Here is a 25507-nt window from a genome sequence, read left to right as displayed (position 1 = left end):
TTTTAACTGCGTCATTAACCTTCTTTTCCGTTTTCTTAAATATGTAATTAGCAAAGGCGTTACTGAGAGTTTTAATTGGCTTCTTGTCCGGAAATTCACCTGGACAAAACCATCCTCAGCCCCAGGGGCTGGCTGGCTGGGCAAAACCACGGCACATGGGCAGTGAAAAACTTCAACCAGAACATGGTAGGGCAGGGCTAGTTTACATTTCTGCCACATCACCAACATTTGGTCCTCTCTAACTGCTTTTCCTGCCTGCTGCATGTGTAAGGGAAGTTCTTAGTACCTTTTGGCCCTGGGGTTGCCCTTCCCAGCTGCATACTGCACAGCATGCTCAGCCTGCCACCATGCACCATCAGCTTTTCAGGAGCTAATTGGATAAACTCTACTATAGAGCCCATTGAACTTGCCTGTAATGGCGCTTAATTAAAGTGCAGAAAGTTTGAAGAGATAGCGAGTTAAGGTTTATGCAATAATGAAATGGCACTATTCTACCATCTGCTTCCTTCAAGACGTTAATTGCTTCCACATATTTGTTTGTTTTAATTAGGACAGAACCTTGATTAAAATGGAATGAGAAGGAGCAAGGGTAGAGGAATGAAAGGCTGGAAGGAGAGGAAGATGGGAGTGCAGGAGAGTGAGAAAGGAATGGAAGATGAAGGCTTGACTATGCTGCTGAGTGTTGATCAGCATCTGTAGAATAGCCACATAGGAATAAGTATTTTGTCACTCGTGGACACAACTTGGACAAGCAACATAGTGTTGTGTCACTGAGAAACTCAGTCATAAAAGATGAAAGGAACCAATAAAAAAAACCAGAGCATTTTCCATGGAGAAGTCTGTGTTGTAACTGCTTCTTACCCACTTCTGCAGAATCTTCCCTGATTGGGCACTGTGACTGCAGTGCTTTGTTTTTGCAGTCTTGAGTGCTAACTCACACTGAAGAAAAGGTAAGCAAACTTCTCCTATGTTTGCCTCTTTTTTTCCTCTCCCTTGAACTACCATTCGTGTGCATGAAACTCATCTTGGAAAGACTTCAGTTTTTTTATGAGCAGCTCCAGACAAAAGCCCTTTCTAATGATTGATAATCATGTCTGCTTGAAGACTAATGTCAGCAATTTTCTGAATAGATGACCGATAAAAGAAAACTTAAAAATAATTAAAAACCACACTCCTTCGTATTCCTAAGTAGTGGCATTGGCTGAAGCTTCAGGGATAGAGGGTTAGAAACTTTTAATTTGATTCGTCTGACTCACTATTGTCTTTCCTTTTTCTGTTTCTTTCTCTACGTATCTGTTTTTTCCCCTTCCCTTTCCCCCTTTTTACCCTCTTGAGAGTGAAGTCTGATTTCCCAAGCAAGTATAAATGTAATTAAAGTCAAACACAGCTCTTAAAAAAGGGAATCAACTAATTTCTTTTCTGGGCCATTGGTATTGTGGACAGATTTTGATAATGGAAAAAAAGCACCAACCCAGGAGCATGAAATGGGGTTATTGTAGTCACTGAAATAATAAAATGTTTAATAGCATGATGAATAAAAATGCTTGTTTTACAGGAGACTATAGGCCTTGTGTTATCCTCTTCTCGACATTTCTTCCCCACCATGCTCTCTGACAGAGGCTGTAGCTTTGACATACCAAATCTACTCTCCCAAGGACTCTCCAAGGACTCTCAATTTTTTTATGCCACTTAGGATTTTTTTTTAATCTCTTTTACTGGTGGAAAGTAGTTCCATTACCCTTTGGCAAGTCTGAGAAAGCTCGTGGTCAAAGAAAAAACTTAATCTCTTACCTGAACACAGAAAAAAGAAAATCGCCAATCCAGAATCCTCATGGGATCACCTTGAATAGATTGTTGAATGTTTTCTTTGATAACTGTGGAAAATGTGTATTCAAACAGTTATTATATAGTACATATGGACAAATATTTTGTGACTGGGAGGGTTAGTACAAGGATGGGAGCATGGCTTTTCACCTGTGGATCTCTGGTTCAAAATCAAGTGCTTTAATTTTGTCCTTAAAATATAGTGTAATTGTTCCCTTGGGGCAGGATGGGAGACTCAGTGGATCAATTCTAATCACATTGCTTAGTGTTATGCACTTGAACATCTCCAAGATGTAATCTATAAATGAACCAGAGGAAATTCCAGGTTAGTAGGAACTGCAGATTAAACTGAGTGGTATGCCTGGGGTACCTTGGGTTTTTTTTTTGGACATCTCCTGTTTCTAAATTAATTCTAAATTAATTCTTTTTGCATTATAAACCCCATCAATTTCCCAGCTCAATATGATACAACTTCTGCCTCCATGCAGTTCTAGTCATCCCACCTAGAAGAAGTCCGGAAAACATTCACCAGACTCCAGCTGGTATCTCTGTGAAGAGGCATGGAAGCGCTGGTACTCCTCAGTTTATGAGAAGAGGGCTAGAGCAGGGAGTGCTCTAAAAGCCACAGTGGTCTGGAGAAGGTGAATGTGGTCTCCAGTTCTTATGTTGTAGCCAAAACTGAAGTGGAGAGGAGATGGATGGTTTTACTAAAAGTGTGTGAATGTGTGTTTGGGTGTTGAGGAGTAGGATGTAAAATGACTGAACAGGAGCCTGACTTCCACCCAGGCAATGGGCAGGATGAGACAGCATTGAAGCAAGAATCCAGTGAGGAGGAAATGAGGGAGCACGTGCCAGCCCCTCTTAATGCAAAGTTACTGCAGTAAGGACAGGCTGATTTCAATATGCGGGGTCTTGTGTTTTAAGTGTGAAAGTACTAAAAAAGGATGTGCACTGGCTGGGATGGCTGGAGGCACCAGTGTCTAGCTGGTTTCTTAGGAAAAACCTTCAACAGGAGAATTTTCTCAGCAGAGAAAATTGTTGGGGAGTATTGCAGGGTCTGTTGGGGATGAATGTCTGAAGAGGAAGATGCCACTGTGGGTTTTAGGATTCTTAGCTATTATGGGTGTGAAGATTAAGGGAAGTTTTTTCTTATACTCTGTGAAATCAATTGAATCAGAGTGGTGTGGTGTTTTTTCCTTTTATTTTTTTTTCTCCCCAGCATTGCTGCTTAAATAATTTTTCTAACTTTATTGCTACTACCTACCTAAATATTCTGCTGAACACTACTATTGTCTTCCTTCTCTGCTCAATCATGCACTCCTGCCCCTATGGTACTGTTAACTCAGATTTTATATTCATCATCATGAAACAGCCCGCAGTCCTGTGGTTTAAAATCAACTAGTTGTGTAGTAAATGGCAGGTGTAGTTTGGTACAGTTGCAATCTTAGTTTCTCCCACTAGTCGAAAAAAGCTATTGGGAATAGATATTTTAGGAGATGCACTTTGAATGCCTCTAATTCTGCTACCCTGGATGAGCAGTGTTGGTCATAGTGAAGCTGTACAGGATTCTCTTGGGAGGCATCTGACAGAAAGCCAAGAGTGAGCTGTAGTCCAAGGCAACAGACTGCCTCAGTGCTGCAGAGTAATTGTATACTTTTATAGACATGTATTTTTTAACAGGTGACTACTTCTAGCCTGTATTTGTGAGCTAATCAGAAGACCACAGTGGACTCATAGGTTTTCCATATCCTTTTCCCTTCTCATTTAGTTCTGTAGGAAATCCTACATTAGGGATTCTGTAAAGGAGTTTACAGTGATGTATGTCTTCCCTTTCCTGTAAACTGTGGAGAAACTTTTACTTTTTCCAGTAGAACACATTGCACATGTTTGAAAACCAGCTACTTTGAAAGCAGCTTTTCGTTTTTTTTAAACAGTGTTCATAACTAAGTGTATCTAAAACCTCGTATTTTTTCATAATGCTGACTTAAATATACAAGCATGCTATTTGTAGCTTTCCCTCTTTATTTAGATCTGAATTAAATGCATAGGGGGACATTCTCCTGTTAGATGCACATCTTTTTACTTTGCCTTTATTTTTTACTTTTAAAAGCCCCAGGAAAGTGGAGGAACATACAGGAGCCTATAAAGCAAACTTAAATAGTTGTACTTAGCTGATCCTTAGTGCTGGGCAGTGCTGTATATAAGAAGTCTGCCTGACTTTACACTTTCCCTTCCTCTGAGCCTCAGATAGTTTAGATGACCACTGGTCAAAAATGGAGTTAAATGTACCCATTTTTTCTCCCATGGTTGACTGCCTGTTTTTGGAACCCCAGAGATGAGTTCTCCCTTAGGGAGTTTGTGGGGGAAAAGAGGGATTGCATTTCTCCTGATTGAGCCATGCATGAACTTGGGCTGTGATTCCCACTTAAAACGCAGAGCAGCCAATGTACAGATTCACTTGATTTGTATTTAAATGGAGAAGGTGAGTGCCCCAGTTTCCTATGTTGTATCACAGGAGGGAGGTATCATATAGCTGGGCATGGCAGTCCCCAGGGAGGTGCAGATCATGTCAGCTCTCCACGACTGTGCTGTTGTTCTCTGAAAAAGCTGTCTGGTGCAGGTGGAGTGAGAGGGCAGCTGGAAGAGGGTCAGGAGTTGAGGCAGATGAAGGCTTCCCCACTCCCCACCATTGCCCTACCCTTTTCCCTGCTGGGTAAACCTGTGCTTCTTTGGAACTGAACTATCAAGAGTAATGAAAGAAAAGATGCATCTTCCTTTACTTAATTTGAGAGTAGACTGTTAATGCCATAAAGGAAGATAGGTTGCTCTTGCGTTAGCTTGTCTTTTGAGTGGTTTGAGCACTTTATGATCACTAATTAAACTTTACTATGTGGCTGCTGTAGTCCTAGCTATATCCCCTGAAAGAGCACTTTGCCTAAGGCCACATAAACAGGTCATGAGCCTCCTTATTTTGACTCATGCATGTACTCTGACTGCTAGAACATGAAGCTTATTGCATGAATCTTATTACCGAGCAGCAAAATGTTGTCAGTCAATAACTAGGTGCTATAGATAAAGTGAGTTAAATTAACGTGTGATGAAGTTACATGGGGGAGAGGTTTGGCCTAGAATCTGGCAACTGGCAGGTTGCAGGAACCATCTGTTGCCTGTGGTACCAAGTAATCATTTTCATTAGTTACTTCTAAATCTCAGTTACTCAACGCAATTTGGAAACAGACGTTCTGCCAGGTTATTATGAGCACTTCAGGTATCTTCCTTGTAAGTGTTGATTAGAAAAGCTTTTCCCTCTGTTTCTCCCATACTTATTTTTGTACTCTTGACAGGTGTGGGGTGGGAGACTGGAGTGCTCCGTCTACCCAGGAATGAGTGCTCTCACTAGTGAATTTTTTTTCCACCCACGTGTTTTAGCTATATCCTAGGCAGAGTGTCTCCTTAGGTGTAAAGAGGAGTGTTACTGTTCTTTTCCTTGCTTGCCTTGCTAGTGGACAGCAGAAAGATTATTGTTGCTCCTTGTGAGGGAATTTGTGATGTTTAATTTAGAAACTGGGGATAATCCTGCAGCAGTTCTCATTGGCTTCCAGTTTGCCACCAGCTAGCAAAAGCTGTATGTGGAACAAGGAGATGAAAATTGGTGCCAAAGAGGAGTGAGACCCATCACTGCCTCGTCATGAATCTCTAGAGCTATGCAGAACTTCCCAGACGCGTGCTGAGCTGAGTGCAGGGCTTGCTATGAAGGGGAAAAAGTGGGTGCTGTTAGCAAGAACTGCTCATAATGTTTTTGTCAAAATAATGGCTTTTCAGAATGTGAAAACAACGTTAGGAGAAAAGATGTATTATTCAGAATTTTCAGACTTTTTGCTGAGAGGGAGGGAAATACATTTAAAATTGATTTGAAATGAGAAGTTATGCAGTTGCTAGGAATGAAGCTATTTATATAGCAGTCTCAGTTTTCCCACTTTTTCTATTCTATACTTCTTTCCCAGAAGACATAAAAGTAAAGTGCAACTAATGACTGGAAGTAACTATATCCAAAGCTAGGTAAGTTAGAATATTTAATTTTTTAATTAAAAGTAGAAAATTCAATTAAAGCACCTCAATATAATAAATTTTCTTTCCATTTCCACTAGTGGCTTTCATAATGAACAATTATCCCTTGTCAGCTCTATTGCCAGCCATACAGAGATTCGTATTTAGTATGACAAATCACAAAATATGTCCCGTGCAGATATGGAGTACAGAGATATTCCCTGAGCCTATCACATTCCCTATCACATCTGTAACCTGATGAGAGATTCTGGACTGGGGAGCTGCAGGAGTTCAAGTACTTTCCCTGCACTCTCTTTTTTTTCTTTTTCTTTTTTTTTTTCTTTCCTATTTTTAAAATATGTGAGTTTGAATCCTGACTTGAGCAGGTCGAGTTGGGATTTTGAATTCGCAGCCCAGTCACTCAGAATGTCAATTGTCTTCCAGGGCACTGCACTGTGAGTCCCAAGGCTGGAAGCTCTTTAAAATACCATCTGACTTTTAAAGGAACATTTGCAGGAGAATATGTATCTTTTAAGTCTTTCCAAATCTACCAAGAGTGATTGATTTATCAATATGTAGCAACTAATGTTTAAATAAAGAGACATGTCTTCTCCAGTGGTGTTAAAATACTCCATTAGAAAATTTGAAATAATTTCTAAGGGCATTCATTTCCTCAGTGCTTCTAGTTAGCTTTTTTTTTTTCCCCCTGAGCTCATGTGGCTGACAGACTTTGCTTCCTGGGTCTGTGGTCCTGGCACACTGCTGGGTTTGGGGTTTTGATACAGGGAGCGAATCAAGAGTGCTGTGCAGTGCCCCTAGTCTCTCAGTGGTGAATGGTTATTTTCTTTTACTCTTTCCTAGTATTTTTATCCAGGTTCATTTTAAAATGTGTCAGGAGACTATGTTCTTCCCCCACCTTCCTGCGGTCATGCCCAAGTACTTCTTACTGCCCAGGACTATCCAGCCTCTAGACTTCTTGTTTTAGCTAATGCCTGCCTCCTTGTCACCCTGTGTATATTCCTTTTACACTTTGATACATGTGCACATTCCCCACCTTTTTGGCTTCTTGTGTTTTGCTTACTCCAGAAAATGTCATTACTTCATAATTAGGTGGTCCCACTGAAATAAGTAGATGAATCCTTTATACTTGAATTTTGTAGAAATCCTTTTGTTTTGCACATCTTAATGTTTGTTTCTACATTTCAGAGCACCAAGTTTCTGAAGAAAAGACATAACTAGAGAGAAAACTTATAGGGCAAAATAGTGTGAAGTACAAAAATACAATCCAAGAAGATGTAGATGAATTAAAAAACAATAATGAAAACCCTGTTGTGTGTGTAACTTGTCCCACTCTCTGTGCTATTGGGCTCACGGGGTTCTTAAACCTAAAATTGTCTGATCAAAAGCCTTCCTTTCAAAACACATTCTGCCAAAAGGACTGTATTTCTGCTTTGAGAGCCCCTAGGGCTCGGGAGCCTAGGTAGCCTTTACCAGAGCTGTTTCAGTCCTTAGTTGTGAGGCCATTGCTGCAGCAGTGACAAGTTTGTTATTCCAGCCTTGCCAGCAGGCAGTGTGGGTTAGGTGGAGGATTGCTTGGTGCACACTGACAGATCACCATGTAGTGCTGCAGGTACAGGCCAGGCTGAAGTGACTCCATGCAAGTACAGCATGCTTAGTGTGTTTCTTACCTATCCCGTAATTCCTGGCCAGTTTAGAAACTGACCCCTGTCATGCAAAGCTACAAGTAATTTACTTGATGATCTGGAAAGTTTTCAATATCATTAGTCATTTAAAGTATTATTCTTTTCCAGCCAAGACGCTGACCCTTAAAGATTTTTATGAGCAGTCTGTCCTGGCAAAGATTTCCACCTTCATTTCCCCAGCATGCTAGAGCTGAGAAACCTATCCATGCATAACTTCTCATCATGTCCCCCCCCCAGTTACCCTTAAGTAGAAATGGGGAGGGGGATGGGGTGGAGTGAATTTTGGCAGGAATTTTGTCTATCAGAGGATGAAAACAGCAGACAGCCGGAAGAATGTATTGATTTCTCATGGCTGGGGATTCCCAGGCTGTGTATTCACTGTGTATACGCCCACAAAAAGCAACATGTTTCTGGAACTAGTGTTAAGGGAGGTATGTGGTTCAGAAAGGCAGAGACCTAATCTCATAGTGGCTGTAGACTACTAGAGCACTTACCAGGGCACCAGTGTCTGCTCCCTGTGTTTGTCAGCATCAGTCACTGTGAGAGCTGTGTCAATATGGATCCCTCACCCTTCAGTTCCAATGCTTAACCGGGCTGCCTGAAAGGCATTTGGTCTGTAAACCGAACCTGGGCTGTTTAAGGAGCTTAGGAACTGAGCTTAGCATTGCCTGTGCTCTGCGCAGTTTCTCACACTGGTTTGCTAGGTTTAGGTGTTTTTATTTGCTTTGCCAGAAGCTGAGTATAAGTTTTTGCATGAGATTCTGAATTTGCAAGAAAACAGAGTGCTAACGTGTTACATAATGGGAACATCCACTGTAAATTGCAAGATGTCCACGGGCCCTTTATTTCCTATTTAAGTGGATGGTGCTTATCTTCCTGTGAGCCAGCAGACTATAAGGAATGATCTAAATTAATTGCTGGCCATACTAATGGCAGAAGTGTGGCCAGGTGCAGTCTCTCCCTCTATAAATGTTATGTTTTTAGTACAATAACAAACTTGATTACATCTGCTTCCTATCTTTGTAATATACTATCACAACATTTAAAAACATGAAAACTTCTCTGACTTATCAGAAGTCAGGCTCAGGAGTGTAAAATATGCTGAACAAAGTGTGAATTGACTATAATCTGTGAGTGAAGGAAAAAACGAGTTTAAGCTTTGTTGTTATTGTAGTCTTTCTGATAGCCCTTTTAAGCTTTTCTCTTCCTTTTTCCCCCTGTATGTCAGCTGCACTATAAAGGCATTTTAGTATTAGTTCAAATACAGAAAATCACAATTATTAATGTGCACATGTGCAGTGCCTAGTAGCTCTATTCTTGACTGTGTTATGCTAGATTCTGCCAGAGAGAGAAGAAAATGTTCTTGCTTGTGAAGAACTTAAAAATGCATATGAAAGGAAGAAGCAGGTGGATAGACAGAGAGCTAGGAAGAGCAAGGTGTTATTGCTTGGTGTGCTTGCCATTTGTTTTATTTTGTTTTTGCTTTTTGTGCTTTGTACCTTTTCCTAAAGTTAGTAGCTGACAAAGCAGTGCACCAGTGACTTTTTTGCTCTTGCTTCAAAGTTGGGAGTTTCCCACACTCCAAATGTGTCTCTCCTCGGAGGAGTGTCTAATACTAGCCTGCCTCTGCAGTATCAAATACATTTTGGAGGAAAAGTAAACCCGTTCTACACTGATAGTGTTAGGAAAATCTTCTTGGAAGCAGCCTCATTTTCAGACATTGGTGACATGCTTAAGCTTCACTGTTCAGTAATGATAAGCACATTTTTGAAAGACTTGATTTTTATTAAAAGGAAATACTATGTGTGTATCAAATATGGGTCCTGGAAGAAGTTTTGCCTTGATAGTAATTCTAGCACTGTGAATTCACCAAATTCCCTGCCAACATTCCCTGCTGTGATTTGTTAGAATAAACAATGCTACAGATCTGTCCGGCTTCTTGGTGGCAGAAAGGAGAGGATGCAGGGTATGGAGACAGACCAACTACAGAAGGAGTAAAATAAATGATAATGATTCAGAGCTCTCCAACTGTTGAATTTCAAAGTCTTTATAAAGGCAGGTATTCTTTGTTCTCTTTTAAGGATGGTGGAATTGAGGGAAGGCCAGTGTTTCCAGTGCAGCTGCCATGGGAATTACAATAAAGGCTGTTGAGTTTTGCAGAAATCGCTCTCCTGGTTAGTACCAGAGATGGGGGAGTCTGGTTTCTCCTGCGTGGCAGTACAGAGCAATAACTGCTCAGCTGCTGCCAACGCTTCCTTTTAGCTAGTCCTTGTTAGCGGAGAGTTTGTGGTAATGGGAGTAATTAACACACTAGGAGTCATTTCTGTGTCCTGGAAGGAAACAGAAAGCCATCAGAGCAGCCCCAGACATGATTGCTCTGCAGGGTTATTTTCTCTTTCTCTTTCTTTCTTTTCCATTGTGCTTGGGTTTTGATTTTTCTTCTTTGTGTTAAGAAAGCTGGAGAGCTTGAAATGGTCTGTAAATTGCAGTCATGCTGAGCCTGGGCTAGGGAGGCTAGTTAAAGGTCACTCTCCTGGACTAGATGGCCTCCTCTTGTGGGATGGGGAGAGTGTTTAAGTAGGAAGTCAGGAGGTCCCTTATGGTTTTTTTAACCCTTTTTCTTTCAGTGTAGATTTGAAAAGCTCTGATTCTAAGTTACGTTTGTTTAAATAGGCTTAGGAAGTAAAAACGTTGAAGGTTATGATAAAATGTTAACCCTTCCAGCAATCAGATGACTTTCCAGCCTGATGGGTCTGAAGGGAGGCTGTGCTGCCATAGTCCCGTGCTGCTTTATGCACTAAGCACTTTATTGGCTTGCTCATATCCCCTTTGAGGCTGCTGGTGGCATTTCAGCTGTGTGTCTTGCCAGTGCAGGTGAGCTCATCTCCCCCATAGATAGGTGCCTAGTTTGGGTATTACACAGTGTTTCTGGAGGTGAGCTCCAAGGTTACACTTGTCATAAGCAGTCATTCTTGCCCTCCCTGAGTGAGAAGTGGGAACAGGGAGAAGGGCAGTGGGCTTAAAGTGATTGCAAATCACATGCTCAGGTACTAGGCAACTGCTTACCTACATATTACAAGTTATGGTGTATGAATGTGCATGTCTGTATCCTAATCCACTACAGGGTAGCAAAGAAAAACTAATTCTTGCTTTATAGTCTAGGGTTTTTTTTCCCCCCACTTTCTTTTAAGAGGACACTCTTGAATTGCAATCCCAGACCCTTTTTTTTCCTTGCTTTTTGCTTAATACAGTTTTTTTGCCACTGTCTCCTAGGGAGCTCTGTGCTGAATTTAGGTAAGAATTGGGTAACTCCATATCTACTTTCAAGAAGGAAAAGCTAAAAGTCTGCAATATATGTCAGTGGTTGGAAGAACCAGTAAACAGAGGAGAATACATCTTCTTCTTGGGCTTGGAGTGGGGCAAAGGCACATGTGGTTCTCACAATGATGTTAGAGACTGGTACGAATATTATATCCCCGGAAACCATCCAAAAGAGGTCAACAAGTGCTCTGTGTCACCCCCAATCCTTAATTTTAAGATATTGGCCTTCATGTGCATGTCTTTCTACATGCAAGATAAAGCCCTAAATTTCACTGTTTCTTCTTCTGTTTCTCTCCCTGCAGCCAGTCAGCCAGTAATGTAAGATCCCATGAAGTTCTACCAACTTCAGCAGGACCTAGGTGTGTTCAACTCTTTGCAAGGCAAATCCCCATTTTCAGTTGCACTTCCAACCTCTTCACTAATCAGAGCCCATCTTATCTTAGCCCTGACCCCTCTGAGCAATGTAGTGCCACCAAAGTCTCCCTTGGTAAGAGAATCATAGAATTGTATGAAGATTGAAGCTGTTTGCCTCTATGTTCATCCTAGTTCTTTCAGCTCAGCTCCCCTGGCACCACCCAGAGTCCTCTCCATCCCAGCAAGGGGATGGTGCAGTGTCAAGATTTATTGCTGAGATGCAAATGCTGCTAGAGGAATTAAAAACTAAATTAATCCCTGTGGTTTTCTCTAGTCTCTTGATTTTCAAACCCTCCATGTCCCCTCTCAGTTCTCTGTAAACATCTCACCATGCATCCTTGCTGAGGATGCTGTGTATAGGAGGATTTTTGTGCTCTTTTTTTTTCCACAGCGACAGTAACAACTCACAGTTTTCACATGTACATTTTTCATTGGAAGGGTTATTTTTTTTGTTATTTTTTCACCCTTTGATTTTAGCCACAATTCAGCTGGGGATAGACCAGGCAGAAAGATTTCTGCATAAGAGATAGGGGGCTCTGAGGAGACCCACACTCAAAGTGTTAGCCAGAAGGAACCCGTTGTTCACTAGAGAACTGGATAAGTGAAGACAGACTGAATAAATACTGTTAATTCCCCCTTTCTCTGCTGCTAGCAAGCTTGACTTTTAATATCAGTTATTGATTGTGAATTTTACTGGATTATTTGAGCAACATATGTCATAGAACTGTAATGATCTGATTGCTTGCTGTGCTTTGGGCCAACTGTAGGAACATACATGGACTCAGAGCCAAATTAGGGTCCTGTTTACCCCTTCCTAAAAGTCCTCTGCTTCTTTAGGGCCAGGGAAATAAAGCCATTGGATTTTTCTTGTTTTACAGTGAAGGCACGGACAAAAGTGAGTTCACATGGGGTATTAATACATGGATCTTAGGTGACAATGCATATTTTTCCTTCCACACAAATTGTGGCATAATGAATAGTTCCAGTTACAGAAGGGAGTAGAAAACTGGGAGGTCTGTAAACCTTTCCCATCAGTGTGCCAATGGGATTTTGTCCAGCATCCTGAGGTAGAATAACAGGATGCTTACATAGGCTTGCATTGGGCTGCAGTGGCAGGGCTTTGCAAGGGAAGCTAGCCTGTCTTCGGCTTCATCTAACTCTCTTCTCTCTGCTCTAGAAATTGCTGAAAATTACACTTTCAAATACAAATAAGTCCATCCCCAAGCAATTAGCAGCCAGAGAGGGAGGCAGTGGGGGAGGGAGGGCAGGGAGTGACAAACCCATCTCCTGCAACCTTTCTGTGCAGTTGGGTAAATAAGCTTCAGAGCAGCACTGTGCCCAGCTTTTCACCCTCTTTCCTAAGCAGGTCTGTTGTGAGACGTTTTCAAAGATATTAACCCGGCATACAGAGTGTGCCAGTCAGTAATTATGGAAATTAGTTGGCAATTAGATAATGTCACTCACTCTCCACATACAGCTGATAAGCAGTTGAGAGGCACTCCAAAGCAAGGGCGAGACCCCCTCCGTGGGCTGCTGAGCAGATGGCTCTGACCCGGCATTAATAGGCTGCTGTCAAGTTTGGGAAGTGTGCGGGGATTGGGTAGCACTTGCCCACGGCGTGGTGGTGGGGGTGCCTCCCTTCCCCAGTGGGGGAACTTGTGCAGCTCTGTCGGTCTTGTGAGTGGGACGTTTCAATGATGCAGGTGCGTGTGTTTCCTGCGATGGGTTTTGCCTGTTTGAGGTGCTGAGCTGTCTGTTCAGTGTGCAGGTTCCTTTCTGTCGCAGCTCTCAGCTGGGCCAGGGAGGTGGTACAAGCTGTTAGAAGTGCAGTGGAGTTAACTTGCTTGCTGGCATCCATCGTGAAGTCTTGTTTTGCAAGATGCAATCGTGCTGTGACAAAGTTTGAGATTTCTCAGAGTTAAAATATGTAAGAAAATAATCTGAGATTTTATAGTTATTGTCCCAAACTGTAATGTATTGCTATGGTAGCAGTGTGCTGTATGAGGCTGCTAGGGTAGTATTTATGCTAAAAATAAAATGGTAAGAGCAGAAAATTATTCATTCTCAGTGTGTCGTGGAGGATCATTGTGGGAATGGGTGAGGCACACAGAACTGGTGTGTCAGGATTTACTCTCTCAAGGTTAAGATTCAGATCCTGCCTCCTGCGATAAAGGGCACTGGGTCTTCTGAGTTTTTCTTGAAGATCCTGCTACTATGTAATGAGATTTGCTCTCACAGACTTAAGTGTCTGAGACACAAAACTGGAATAATGGGAAGTGCTGTGAGTCAGGAATGACGTGTGCTGACAGAATTCTGGAGGAGCCACAGATGGCCTCATCCTGCTAGTGGCTGGGTGCGGGCAGCCTTCCCAAAATCTGAGCTACAGTGTCTAAAAGGCAATGAAGCACCCAGCAGTGACACCTATATTTCATGTTTTTTACGTCATCTTCCTCTTCTGAAACAGAGCAGGCAGTGTCTTCTTTCAAAACAGCTATAAAGGGATTGCCTTGGCTTCTCTCAATCAAAACAGAGAGGGATTACCTTGGCTTCCCTCATTCAACAATGCTATTCCTATTTAACTGTTTCTGCCTGGTTTCCCCTGTTAACTGTGCCTTTTGTGTTCTCCTAATGAGCTTGTATCATTACAGAAATCTGTACCACAGAGGTAGCCTACTCCCTTTACTGTAGCTTTAAAATAACCCAAGGATTGAGGTGACCCATGGAGACCAAGATTTCTTTGTGTGTGCAACATAGGGTTTCAGCAACCTGGGGTTAGGAGAGATTGGTAGGCTTTTTGGACAGGTGTTTGAACTGTACATGGACACACATCTCAGCTGTGGTTATTTATCATGTTCACACCTGCTGCTGTGATTTACAGCATCTTTCACTGGTTATCAAAGAATTGGGCTTTTAAAACAGGCAGAGAAGTGTGGTAAGAGTGAGGGCTGGCTTTAATGCAGATTGTGCAATTCACCCTGCGCAGGAGAACTGAAAGCTCCGGTGAGAACCCTGCTGCCTTGGGGTCTCTGTGAGTGCTTGGTGCCATGCTCGGCTTGCCTCCCTTCTCAGCTCAGGGTGAGCATAGAGCTGTCTGACGGAGCAGTGAATTTTACTACAGTGGTGGTAAATGTTTCAGGGAACTGTGAATGTGTGAGCTGCCAGAAGCACATCGCTGGCTAATTTACACACATTATGATATTCCTATTCCCATCTCATCAGTAATTCCAGGCTTGGGTCATCACTTTCACTCTTACCTTCCTCTCACTCTATTCTCCTTCTCCATAAATTACAGGCTATTTTAGTGGATCCACTAGGGAGCACAGAGAAGAAAGGTAAATGGACAACAACCACATAATTTTTTTTCCAACTGGTTTTACAGGGCCCCCCAAAACCCCCATCAGTTGAGCCAGCATCATTCGGAAGAGAAATGATTTGAGCATTTGGATCTGTGATTTTTTTTTTTCATTTTACACCTCTCCTAACATCTCCTTTTTTCCTCCTTCCATTCTTCTCAACCAAACTGTTAACAATTAAAAGGAATTATCTTCCTTTTAGTTTTGACTGATTTTATTTGTGTTTATACCAGTTTAGATAACACACTCCACTCAGGCAGCTGCAGGGAACAGGCATGGTTTCCACTGGGCACTGAAAACTCACATTTCTCTCCAACTTGCGGTTTTTCTTTTAATTGATCTCTTTTGTTTTTGAAGTGACTTGTTTTTCATGCTAACTAAATTTATCAGACTGACAGCTCTGGAGACTTACGGCTTCTGCAGGTCACTAAGGCAGGTGAGGCTGTGACTACATGAACTCTGTACTCGGTTTCCTAGTGGTTCTGCTCCAGCTCAACCTCTGCCCTTACCAAACAGAAACTTCTCAGCATTGCCTGTTTCTTCAGTGTCTGTGGGCCTTCTCCTTCAGAGCAAGGTGGGCAGTGGGGTTGAAAGGCATCTGCTGTGAGCAACAGCAACCCCAGCAACTCTCACTGTCCACAGCACAAAATATTTTTCCCAAGCAAATACTGCCTCACAATATTTGTGTCCCAATTTGTGAAAACTGTGTTCATACTGGCTTCTGAGGCTGAAGGCCTTGATTCTCATCACCTCCTTTCCTGCTTTATATCTATGCTAATGGCCATTTCCAGAGCTGTTCTTGTGCCCAACCCATCTTTGTGAACAAACACCTCTGTTAATAGAAAACTTATTTTCCTTTTAGGTAGACTTTTCAAAGAATGAGCATAGCTTTGTGCTGTCTTTACTTGTCACTTAAAACATCCTCCTACACCAGGCATACAGTCACCCACATGCAAATATGCAGAAGTGAGTTAGATTCCAGTGTTAACAAATATAACTCAGAAAAGGCAGTTACAATTATTTGGTGTTAGTTAGGGGTGAACTTGGCCTTTTTGCCAAACAACTAGACCAGGGTAAGTGATTAAGTGTTAAGACAGTTCTTACCATCTAAGCTGCAAGTTTGCTATCATCTAAGCTGCAGGTTGCCATATATAATTTGCGTAGCACATGTTTCCGGGTTGCAGAGGTCCATGTTGGAGTCTCTGAAGTGTGTGAGACACATAAAGTAAAAGCAGCTATTACATAACAGGCTGATGGCAGGGTTGTCTTCTTTAATGCTTGCTTGCTGTGCTAGGAAGCATAATGTAAGCAATGGAATGGGAAGTTTGGATAATGTCTTCTCTTGCCCTTTATCAGATCTTAAACTCTGAGGAACTCTGGTCTTTGCCCTGAGCATTTTCATGGTAATTGTTCCTGGGAAAGCTCCAGCACCATTTCTCAGTTAAGTCAATGAGATTGCATGCATCAGCAGAGTTAAATAATGTGGTGTGTTTTTACATTGCTCAGCATTGTTATGTGTGCACATCACTTTGTGAGTTCTCTGTTTGGTCCTCTTAGTTTTGAGAACACAGATGTCCTTGCTGCTTTGGAGAATTGCATAGCCAATTGCAAACGTGAAGAAGCGTGTAAATGAATTATTGCACAAGGTGTTAATAAGCTTCAGGGTAAAGATATGGTGAGTAATAGGACTAACTTTTCCCTTTCTTTTTCTGTTGATCCCACAGGTCCTGCGAGCTCCGTGAGTGCCAATCAGTGAATTATGGGCTGGGTATCCACCAGTGCATCATGAAGATTGACTTTATTTTTGCCCTCTTGAGGTTCACATGCTTTATGAATTCGCTCTTTCTTCTATCTCACTGCCACCACTGCCAATATTGTCATCACTTCTAGAAAACAAGAATTTTAGGCTTGGACTTTGGCTCTCCCTTTCCTTACTCCTGGAACACCAGTGTCACCTTTGTGTTCTACCAAAACAAATCACTGTGGGTTATTTTGCCCTTCACAAAAGTGTACCATCTGGAGAAGTCTCTTCATATACCCTGCACTTCTGAGATAAAAGCATCTGGATCCTTAAGGATAATTGAGTTCTTTCCCTGCAGAGGAGACATTTCCTCTTGGTCACGTGAACTTACTATCTCACTTTCCACTTACTCTCCCACTCTGTCACTCCTTCTGCTCTCCTCCTCTTCCCTTTGGATTTAACACTTGGTGTTGACTGCTGGGGTTCTCCTCCCTGTAGTGTGGCTTCTGTTTTTCTCCTAGGGAAGAGCAGGTTGAAACAATGGGCTTCACTCTGCATTCTGTCTACTTCACCTTGAAGGTGAGTTTGCTGCTGGGCTCTTTGCTGGGTCTCTGTTTGGGTCTGGAGTTCATGGGCATCCCCAACCAGTGGGCCCGCTACCTCCGCTGGGATGCCAGCACTAGGAGTGAACTCAGCTTCCAGTTCAAGACCAACGTCTCTGCTGGGCTGCTTCTCTATTTTGATGATGGTGGTGTCTGTGACTTCCTGTGTCTGTCCCTTGTTGATGGGCGCATCCAGCTCCAGTTCAGTGTGGACTGTGCAGAGACAACAGTTATCACAGACAAGCAGGTAAATGATAGCAACTGGCACTTCCTGATGGTCAGCCGCAATCGCCTTCGGACGGTGCTAGTGCTGGATGGTGAGGCCAAGCCGGGTGAGGTGCGTCCGCAACGCCAGTATATGAATATCGTCAGTGACCTTTTTGTTGGTGGAGTCCCACTGGACATCCGTCCTGCTGCCTTGACTCTTGATGGTGTTCTGAGTGAGCCTCCATTTCAAGGATTTATCCTGGATCTGAAATACGGCAACTCTGAGCCACAGCTCCTGGGTAGTCAAGGGGTCCGACTGGAAACGGAAGGACTTTGCTCAGAAAACCCCTGTGAAAATGGTGGCACTTGCTTCCTTCTGGATGGCGAGCCACACTGTGACTGCTCAGCCACTGGATATGCTGGCAAGCTGTGTTCTGAAGGTAAGAGAATACTTCTATGCTTCCCATTGATCTTTACGTAATCCAAAGAGTTAATTTGTTATTTAGCAGGACTGTGACGGAGTTCTTATTCCTACTGGTGGTTGTCAGAGGAATTAAAGTTCCACCATTCCTATTCCAGCTGGAAGTAATGAAATGGGAGTAGATAGCATGAACAATTGCAAGAAGCGCCTTTCTGAAAGGATGCTGCATTTGTAGCATGGACACATTTTTATCGTCGTCATTCATTTCATCAGCAACTTCTTACGAAGGGTAGAGAACATAAACTGGTAAATAGAGACGTACCCTAGGTTAGTGTTGGTAAAAGCAATGGCTATTCCACTACCCCGTGCCCCTGAAAACTGAGTGAAGTGTCAGCAAACACGAGCCATGTATATATGGCTAACATAACTGATTGACAGGACATTGCATACGTTATTTGATGTTGGCTGTTGCTAGTCTGTGGAAGCCCCATGCTTCCCTTGAATTGCTTGCATACTAATTGCTGAATGGCACCTTGATTGTTTTAGCATCCTTGATTAAATTGCTTAAATTGCTTTTTAAATTGATCTTAGTGTTGCAAAGAGAAGAGGGATTTGCATGTTTCTACATTGTTTCTACTCTCTTTTAGAATTTGAGTCTGAAAGTTTTAAGTCATGCAAACCCCATGCTGAATTGTATTTCAGGGGTTTTCCCTTGGTCTTTAGCAGTGTGATGGTAATTAACTCTGTATGTGCAGGAGGCTTAAGTAAGTCAACTCGAAGTCCCAGTGGGAGTTTGAGAATCTCATCAGACCATTTTTTGTGACATTTAGCTTTAAACACAAGAATCTGAGCTTAAGCCAAAGATTAAACCTGGACAAGAAGTGTCCAATCTCAAGGGAAAAAAAAACAAACCTGAATTTTGTCAAAATGGAAATACTTGCAATAATATATTTTCACAGCTAGCATTTGTTCACTTATTTTGGCAACAAAACTAGAATAATTGAAGTTTAGTATCTAGAATGTGAGAAGTGCTGAAAATAGTCCTTATAGTCTTGATATCTAAACAAAAAGCCCTACAGCTTACGTTTACAGTATATATGGAGAAGCAAATATTTTTCTATAGGAAGGGAAGGTTTAAAAAACAAACATAACATCCATATGTGCATTCATTTTAAGGTGATTTTAATGATAACGGAAAATTTGTTTTACATCCAAACAGCACAGTAACAGTACATGACCATTAGACGGTAGTTGTGAGTCTGTGAAGTCCCGAACACCAAAATTCTGACCGTTTGCTCTGAACTGATCAAGTCCAAACTAATAATGAGCCAGAACTATTTTCTGTGCCTGAACCATGAGTTACATGGGGCTCGAGAGACTACTGGGTGTGACTGGGCAGTTCAGGAGCTGGGCCTCCCAGGCCTGATCCTCATACACTTAGAGAACAAACACACCTCATGTCTAAATGCCAGTTATGGTGATGGAAGATTGCAAGAGCAACACAGGCATGTGGTCCCTGAAACATAAAGTTGTAAGACTCTTTCGAGAGGTGGGCTATTGGATCCAGACTCCACCGGAGCTGCTCAAGACATCAACTGCATACGGTTTTCAGTGAACATCTTGAGAAAAGACTGTAAGTGAGCAGGAATTCCATGTACCTGTGGGGCAATTGTGGGAGCTCTAACCAAGGCTCAAGTGGTGAAGTTTCTGCATTTCCTGGGTGGGTGGAACAATCTGAAATCCATCTTCTAATGAATCCAGAGATGTTTCAGTTGTAGACTGCATCAAGCAGTGCTATTGTTACCTTTTGAAGCCATGAGTCACCATTTCTGTTTGTTTCCTATAGTGATTCATCAGTTTCCAACTGAACCTTCTATTAAGGGTGAGCAAAGAAGTTTGTCACTATGTGCCTTCTTAAGTAAACATTTTCAACTTACTGTTAGTTGGTGTCTGTTCACTCTCAGAGAAGATGCTGTGCAGACAACTTTTGCAATGGATCAAACGCAGAGATTTCCACAGTCGTTATCCTGCTTGGTTCTTCTTGTTTTGTCATGTATTACTAAAACATGTATATTTGGTTTACATTAGAATTTTATAATCAGCCTTCTTTTATGACTTCTTTATGCTGTAACACTGGTGATTTCTGTGTATGAAATGCTGTTGCTGAGAAATGGTACACTGTGCAGATTGTGGGAAGTGGAAACAAGCAGACAAAGAAAAGTGACAAGAAAACAAAACAGGAACCAAATTAAGTTTAGGTACCTTTTTATCTACCTTTGAAAAATATAGCAAACTCCAAAGATGATGTCTTTCAATTCTGTGAGTGTGGCAGAACCTCCGCTGATAAACAGTAGGATGTGGTAGGAATGGCACAATTGGATATAGGCTCTTCCTGCCTGTGGCTTGATTGGCCATTAAACAACTTGTATTTTCTTTGTTTGCTCCCCCCCAACCCCAAGAGGTTGAAATGTTTGTTGTCAGAAGTGTTCACTTTTGTTTTGTTTCCTTATCCTACCTTTGGATGTTTGCAGAAGTAACATGGTTATTTTATTCCCAGTCTCATTTTTGAAAAAGACGTGCTCTTTCAACTGGATATCAACAACTCCCTTTTTGGAGGGATCCTTAACTCCATTACTGTATTTACTAGTCTGCAGTCTGTGTGCGTATTTTCATTTTGTCACCAGAGCTGGCTCTTTTACTGGGAACTGGTGGGATCTGATCAATAACAAGTTCTGTTTGTACAGCTAAATGTAATATGTACTTTTTTAATAATGAGTTCTCTTGACAGTGTCCAGGCCATTACTTGGCTATTGACTGATACCCATGCCTGCAGATGGTAAAACCACAGCAATCTTATTTATTCTGTAGCCAGAGATAGATTTTAGAGAGTGGATAGAGAGTGGAACCTGCTGATTCTCTAGTGTGATGGAATGAAGCTCCACTTACAGTATTAGGGGCTACTGTAAGTCCAAGTGCAGTTCCAGTTATAGTGAATGCCAACAGAGAACAACCACTCCATACTCAGACAAGACAAGGAATCCTGTCCATAATGTGCCCCCTGTGTGCAGAAAAGATTTTGACACTTCATGTGCATCTGGAGTTAGCAGGATTGTGTCTGTCATGGCAGCAACATGCCCAGGTGGGTAGCTGAGCAGGTACAGTTTCTGTGTCTGAGTTTATACAGTGGGAGTGCAAATGGCGTGCACACGTTGTAAGGGTTGGCTGTTTAGAATAAAATGTGAGACTTTTTTTATTGCAGTTGGAGTAAACTGGTTCATTGAATCTGACAGCTCTGTAGGGTACAAAGGATGGCTGATTTGAGTAGTAATTAGTTCGTATGTTTCTGGGCAATGGTGGCATTAGACGTGAAAGCTGAACTCAGAGACATCTTCTCCTCTAATAAACCTCATCAGTCTCTGTGGGACCAGGCTGCTGCCAAGAGAATGATGTTCCTGTAGAATTTGAGCAGCACAGATGCATTCATATTGCTGGAAAAAAACCCAAAAAACCTTCTCCATGAAATTTTGCAAACTGAGCTGCTGTAGAAGCCAGATGAGCATGTTCCTATCTGCTCATTCAGGATCATGCTGTCAGTCTGCAAGAAATTTTCTCTTCCTCCAATACTGCTGTATTTTTGCCCAAGACTTCAACCCTCTTCCAAGACTCCTTCTGGACTTTGTGAGGACAGGTGAACAGAAGATGTGCTTAGAAATGATACTAACTGCTTGTAGTTGCAGAACCAAGACGTTGATGTGATCACCAACTTCACAAAGCACCATGCTGAAGTCTTTGTCTTGCCTGCAGGGGCTGTTTCTAAACGAAGCCTGAATAGGGGCTTGATTGCACCTCTTCCCTTGATTACAGAGCAAGATTTCCTGGGGATGCTGCCTGCTGAATGACAGAGGAGCCCGTTGCTCTGTAATTATCACACTTTTAACTGCAGCGGGAACAGATTTTTCTATAGTCCCTCAGCTTCGCTTAAAGTGACAAGTTACTGTAGGATTTATCCGCCTCCTGCCCCTTCGCAGCAGCCCAGTCTTGGCTGTATCTGAAGGGACTGCTTAGCCTCACTTGCAGTCACTGTATCTTCTTTCCAGCCACCCTAATCTTTGCAATACAAGGGGCTAGTTTGGCACTTTGCCATGAGCCTGATGGTTGCACTTAATTTGCATATAGATTTACATACATTTTGTAATCAGAAACAAATGAACATGACCATAATATTTGCTTCCACTTGCATATTCCTTGATAGATGAATATAAATTGTTTTTTGTTGAATTCACCAGCAATAAACAGTTGTAGGCCCTTCGTTTGGTCTTGTGCTCAGCTGTTGCAGAGGACAGCAGACAGTTCTAGGACACACTTTGGAGGGGCCCAGATCTTCACTCACCAGTGCAAAACTCTATAATTGATGGTCTCCAAGGTCTGTGGAGTAAATATTACAAGGGGCAAATATGCTGGTTTATGTCACTTCTGAAGTCACAGCACTGACCATTGGGCAGAAAACTGGTAAGAACTCTGCTCATGACTTAATTTTGCAACAATTTGTTTTTCTCCATCTCTTTCTCTTACTCGTTCTTCCTGGTTTCCTTTGATCATATTTAAAATTATAATCTTTTTTCCAGTCTGGTTGCTAAATTTTTTTTATGTATTACCAGATGAGCACCAGAGAAAGATGATGTGTTAAGATATTAATTGATGTTTTGAAGTGCTTTGAAACTCCAAGCACCGTTTGTTATTCTTAATGATAAATATTCAAAGTGAGCGGCAGCCAAAGAATTCAAATTTATTTCCTACATACCCTTTCACAGAAGATGCCTAGGACCTATGTTCCCTCATATAAGCATAGACTACCTACAACTCCAGAGCTAGCTGGATTTGTTTCATGGTCTCCCCTGCTTTCAATGCAGGGGAGCAGCAGGGAGATTATGGGACCCCGCGTGGTGAGTGCCATTGATTCAAATAGTCTATCTGCAATACATGCTGACAGCTATATTCTTCTTGTTTCACTCTCCTGTATTATAGATGACCATGAGGCTACAATCCTTTTCTGCTTCACTGCAGATCAGCTGCAGACCTCAGGCAAGAAAGAAGTTAAAGCTCTCAGTTAGGCAAGGCTTGGACATCTCCTCTGATAAAATTAAGTAGGTGGTGGTTGGGTACAAAGGAGATTGCTATTTGATGTGAGGTGGAACTGGTAAGGAGTGAGAATAATTTGTGGACCTGGAGAGAGTAGAACTCAGGGAAAAAAAAAAACAGGATCAAAATGTTACTTTATAAATAGTAAGCCATAACTCATACAGACTGTTTACATAAGCTGTTCTGTATTGGTTTTACCCGCCTGGTAGCGGTTCTTGGCTATTGCAAAGAGTAGATTTGAATGGGCTGAGCAAGGAGGACTAAAGCTAGCGGGAATCTGGAGACCAGTTTTCTCTGTCAGCCCATAGACCAGCCTGCTGTCCCATAGACCAGCCTGCTGTCCCATAGACCAGACTCTGTCTCATAGTGTGCACAGTTAGGAATTTAACTGGAATTTTTGACCATTGCTAAAGAAAGATTGAAATTACAGTAACCAATAATAATTATGAAATTAGCAGAGTCAGAAATTTCTCTTTTGGACTTACAGTTCAGAAGAAAGGTTTATTTTCTTTTGGTTTTGCCCTAAAGAAAAGTTGGGGGGGGAGAGTTGATTTATTATTACTGTACAGGCTTCTGCTGAGCTAGGCAGCTTGTCATAGAGGTCAATCAGAAGTAAATATAGCCCCAAGCAAGACAGCACATGCTGTAGCTGTTGCTTTCATCCTTATTTCAGGATGGAGGTGTGCAGGGCATTTGCCAGAGGGTAATTTTTGTTATGTTTTGGTGGAAAATGGAGGGCAGTAATCCTCCCAGGTACCTTTAGGATGCTGGAAATGGCACATGGGGTTCCAGGAAAAGAATCGGAGGAGAAGCACATCTGACCAACACACTCTGTCACTACTAAGAGAAGACTCTGCACGTCGATCTCAGCAATGAGTGTTTCCTGGTGCAGGAAAAGGTGGTAATCCGTGTGATGAAATGGTAGAATGGCTGCCTGTCCTGGGCCAACTTCTGATTTCCCTTTACCTCTTGTTTCATTGCTGACTCTCTTTTAAATTGATGGACAGGAAACCTTCTTTCTCTCCCTGTAAAAAGCAAGGCAATTGCCATGTTATTGCTGTCTGGAGACAGCAGTGTGGCTTCTGGGTGTGTGTGTATCTCTCCCACAATCCTTCATTGCAGACAAGCTCACTGCCATTGTATACCTAACCTGCAGACCAAAGCATTTGCCCTTCTTCCGTCTATGAACAGGTCCAGGAGCTGGCAACTGGGTGCAAAACAGCCCAAGGGCTGAGAGAAGTAGATGTGAGGAGGGAGGGAGGACTGTGGATGTCACATTCTATGTGACGCAGAACTGGTTTGTATTTCAATGTGTTTGCTCTGAAATGGGGCTGGGACCTGAGTACACTATATTCATATTCTGTGTTGCTGGCACCATTGCCAGTTGTGCTGTGTCAGCTCTCCAGACCCTATCCACATGTACACTTGTTCACCTCATTATTCTGTAGAGACCAAAGTATACCATGTAAAGAAAGTGGTGCGGGGCAGCAGAACCTGAATGGTCTGGTCGTAAGAGTGTTAGCACCTAAGAGGCTAATTTCCATTTCTGCCACAGGCTTTCTGTGTCCCCAGAGTGATTTGCTGGCAGACTAAAGGACTCAAGACTGAATCAATTGACCTTTCTTTGCAGGGGATATGTACCTGGTTACCCTCTGTGTCTCAGTTTCCATATCTGATATATGTAGCCAGTGGGGCTTCCTTTACCTCCAGGTATTAAGAATCCCATATGCTTCTGTATGACAGTGATAGACATATAAATATCTTAGCATGACAAGCAAACGATTATCATTCATGAACACCCAGTAGGATGACATGGTTTGATTGTCGGATTTTTAGCTTGGCTTGCAGTTAGAAATTAAGGTGGCTTTCCTTGTTAAGTGTCCATCTTTGAGGAGCACTCATCTTTCCTTTGAACAGAAATCTCCCAGTTTCCTGCTGCTGTGTGCAGTGTCATGCTATGAGTACTCCAGACCCTACCCAGGCCAGGCTGCAGTTGTGCTGGTAAAGACAGAGGCCGAGCAGCAGCATAGCCTCCTCCCTGTTGGTGACATGGAGCAGATGCTGCACTGCAGGGTGCTGATGAGAGCAATGGGAAAAAGAGATTTTGACTTTCTTTTTTTTTCCAGTATCTGACCCGTGTACTCCATTGACTTCCCCCAAGTGTCCTCTACCGTGAACCACAAATGCTGATCAGATGCTTTTCCTTGTACGGTGACTCACCTCTGCCTACCTGTCTGCATTGGCACTCTCCCTGCTGTGGCTGCTCATTTCAGCCTGATGCTTTCACCCTCCGTACTCGAGACTCGCCTTGACCTTGTGCTGTCAGGAAGAGCAAAGAGAGCTTAAAGGGTATCTGAGCAGAATGGCAGAGATTGCACTTCCTCTGTTCCTGTATGAATCATTGCATAAAAAGCAGGACAGCAGAGAAGAAAGCCCACTGGATTGTTTCTGAGCGTTTAGTTAGTGCTAAGCTGGCAAGTATTTTGTGGTTCCAATGTGCTGAAAGGGTGGGTAAAAATTTTCTTTCTTCTCCTCAACTCTTATCAATGCAACTCTAACTCCTTATTAGATACAGCAGGTGTATTTGTAACTGGCCTGCAGTTTGCAGTGTAGGCCATGGAGGAAAGGGATACTTCGCTTTTGGGATTTTGCTGTGGGGTGTGATCCTCCTCTTACTCATGCAATTTGACCAGTTAAGTAACCTGAGTGGATATAATGGACTGGGTTTGGCTCTG

General features: G+C 42.4%; 1 protein-coding gene across 1 annotated transcript in view; it reads left to right on the top strand.

The window, feature by feature from the left end:
- The window catches only part of NRXN3 (neurexin 3), a 996573-nt gene that overhangs the window by 42784 nt on the left and 928282 nt on the right, over positions 1 to 25507 (top strand). Inside the window, exon 2 of the mRNA XM_050335880.1 lies at positions 16387 to 17652. Within this exon, the coding sequence (XP_050191837.1) occupies positions 16944 to 17652 (709 nt within the window). The 5' untranslated portion in view covers positions 16387 to 16943. The remainder of the gene's footprint in view (positions 1 to 16386; positions 17653 to 25507) is intronic.

Source organism: Myiozetetes cayanensis, unplaced genomic scaffold (genome assembly GCF_022539395.1).
Source record: "Myiozetetes cayanensis isolate MyiCay16 unplaced genomic scaffold, myiCay2020 scf6-25, whole genome shotgun sequence".
NCBI classification, from domain to species: Eukaryota; Metazoa; Chordata; class Aves; order Passeriformes; family Tyrannidae; genus Myiozetetes; species Myiozetetes cayanensis.
This window is presented reverse-complemented; position numbering and strand designations above follow the sequence as displayed.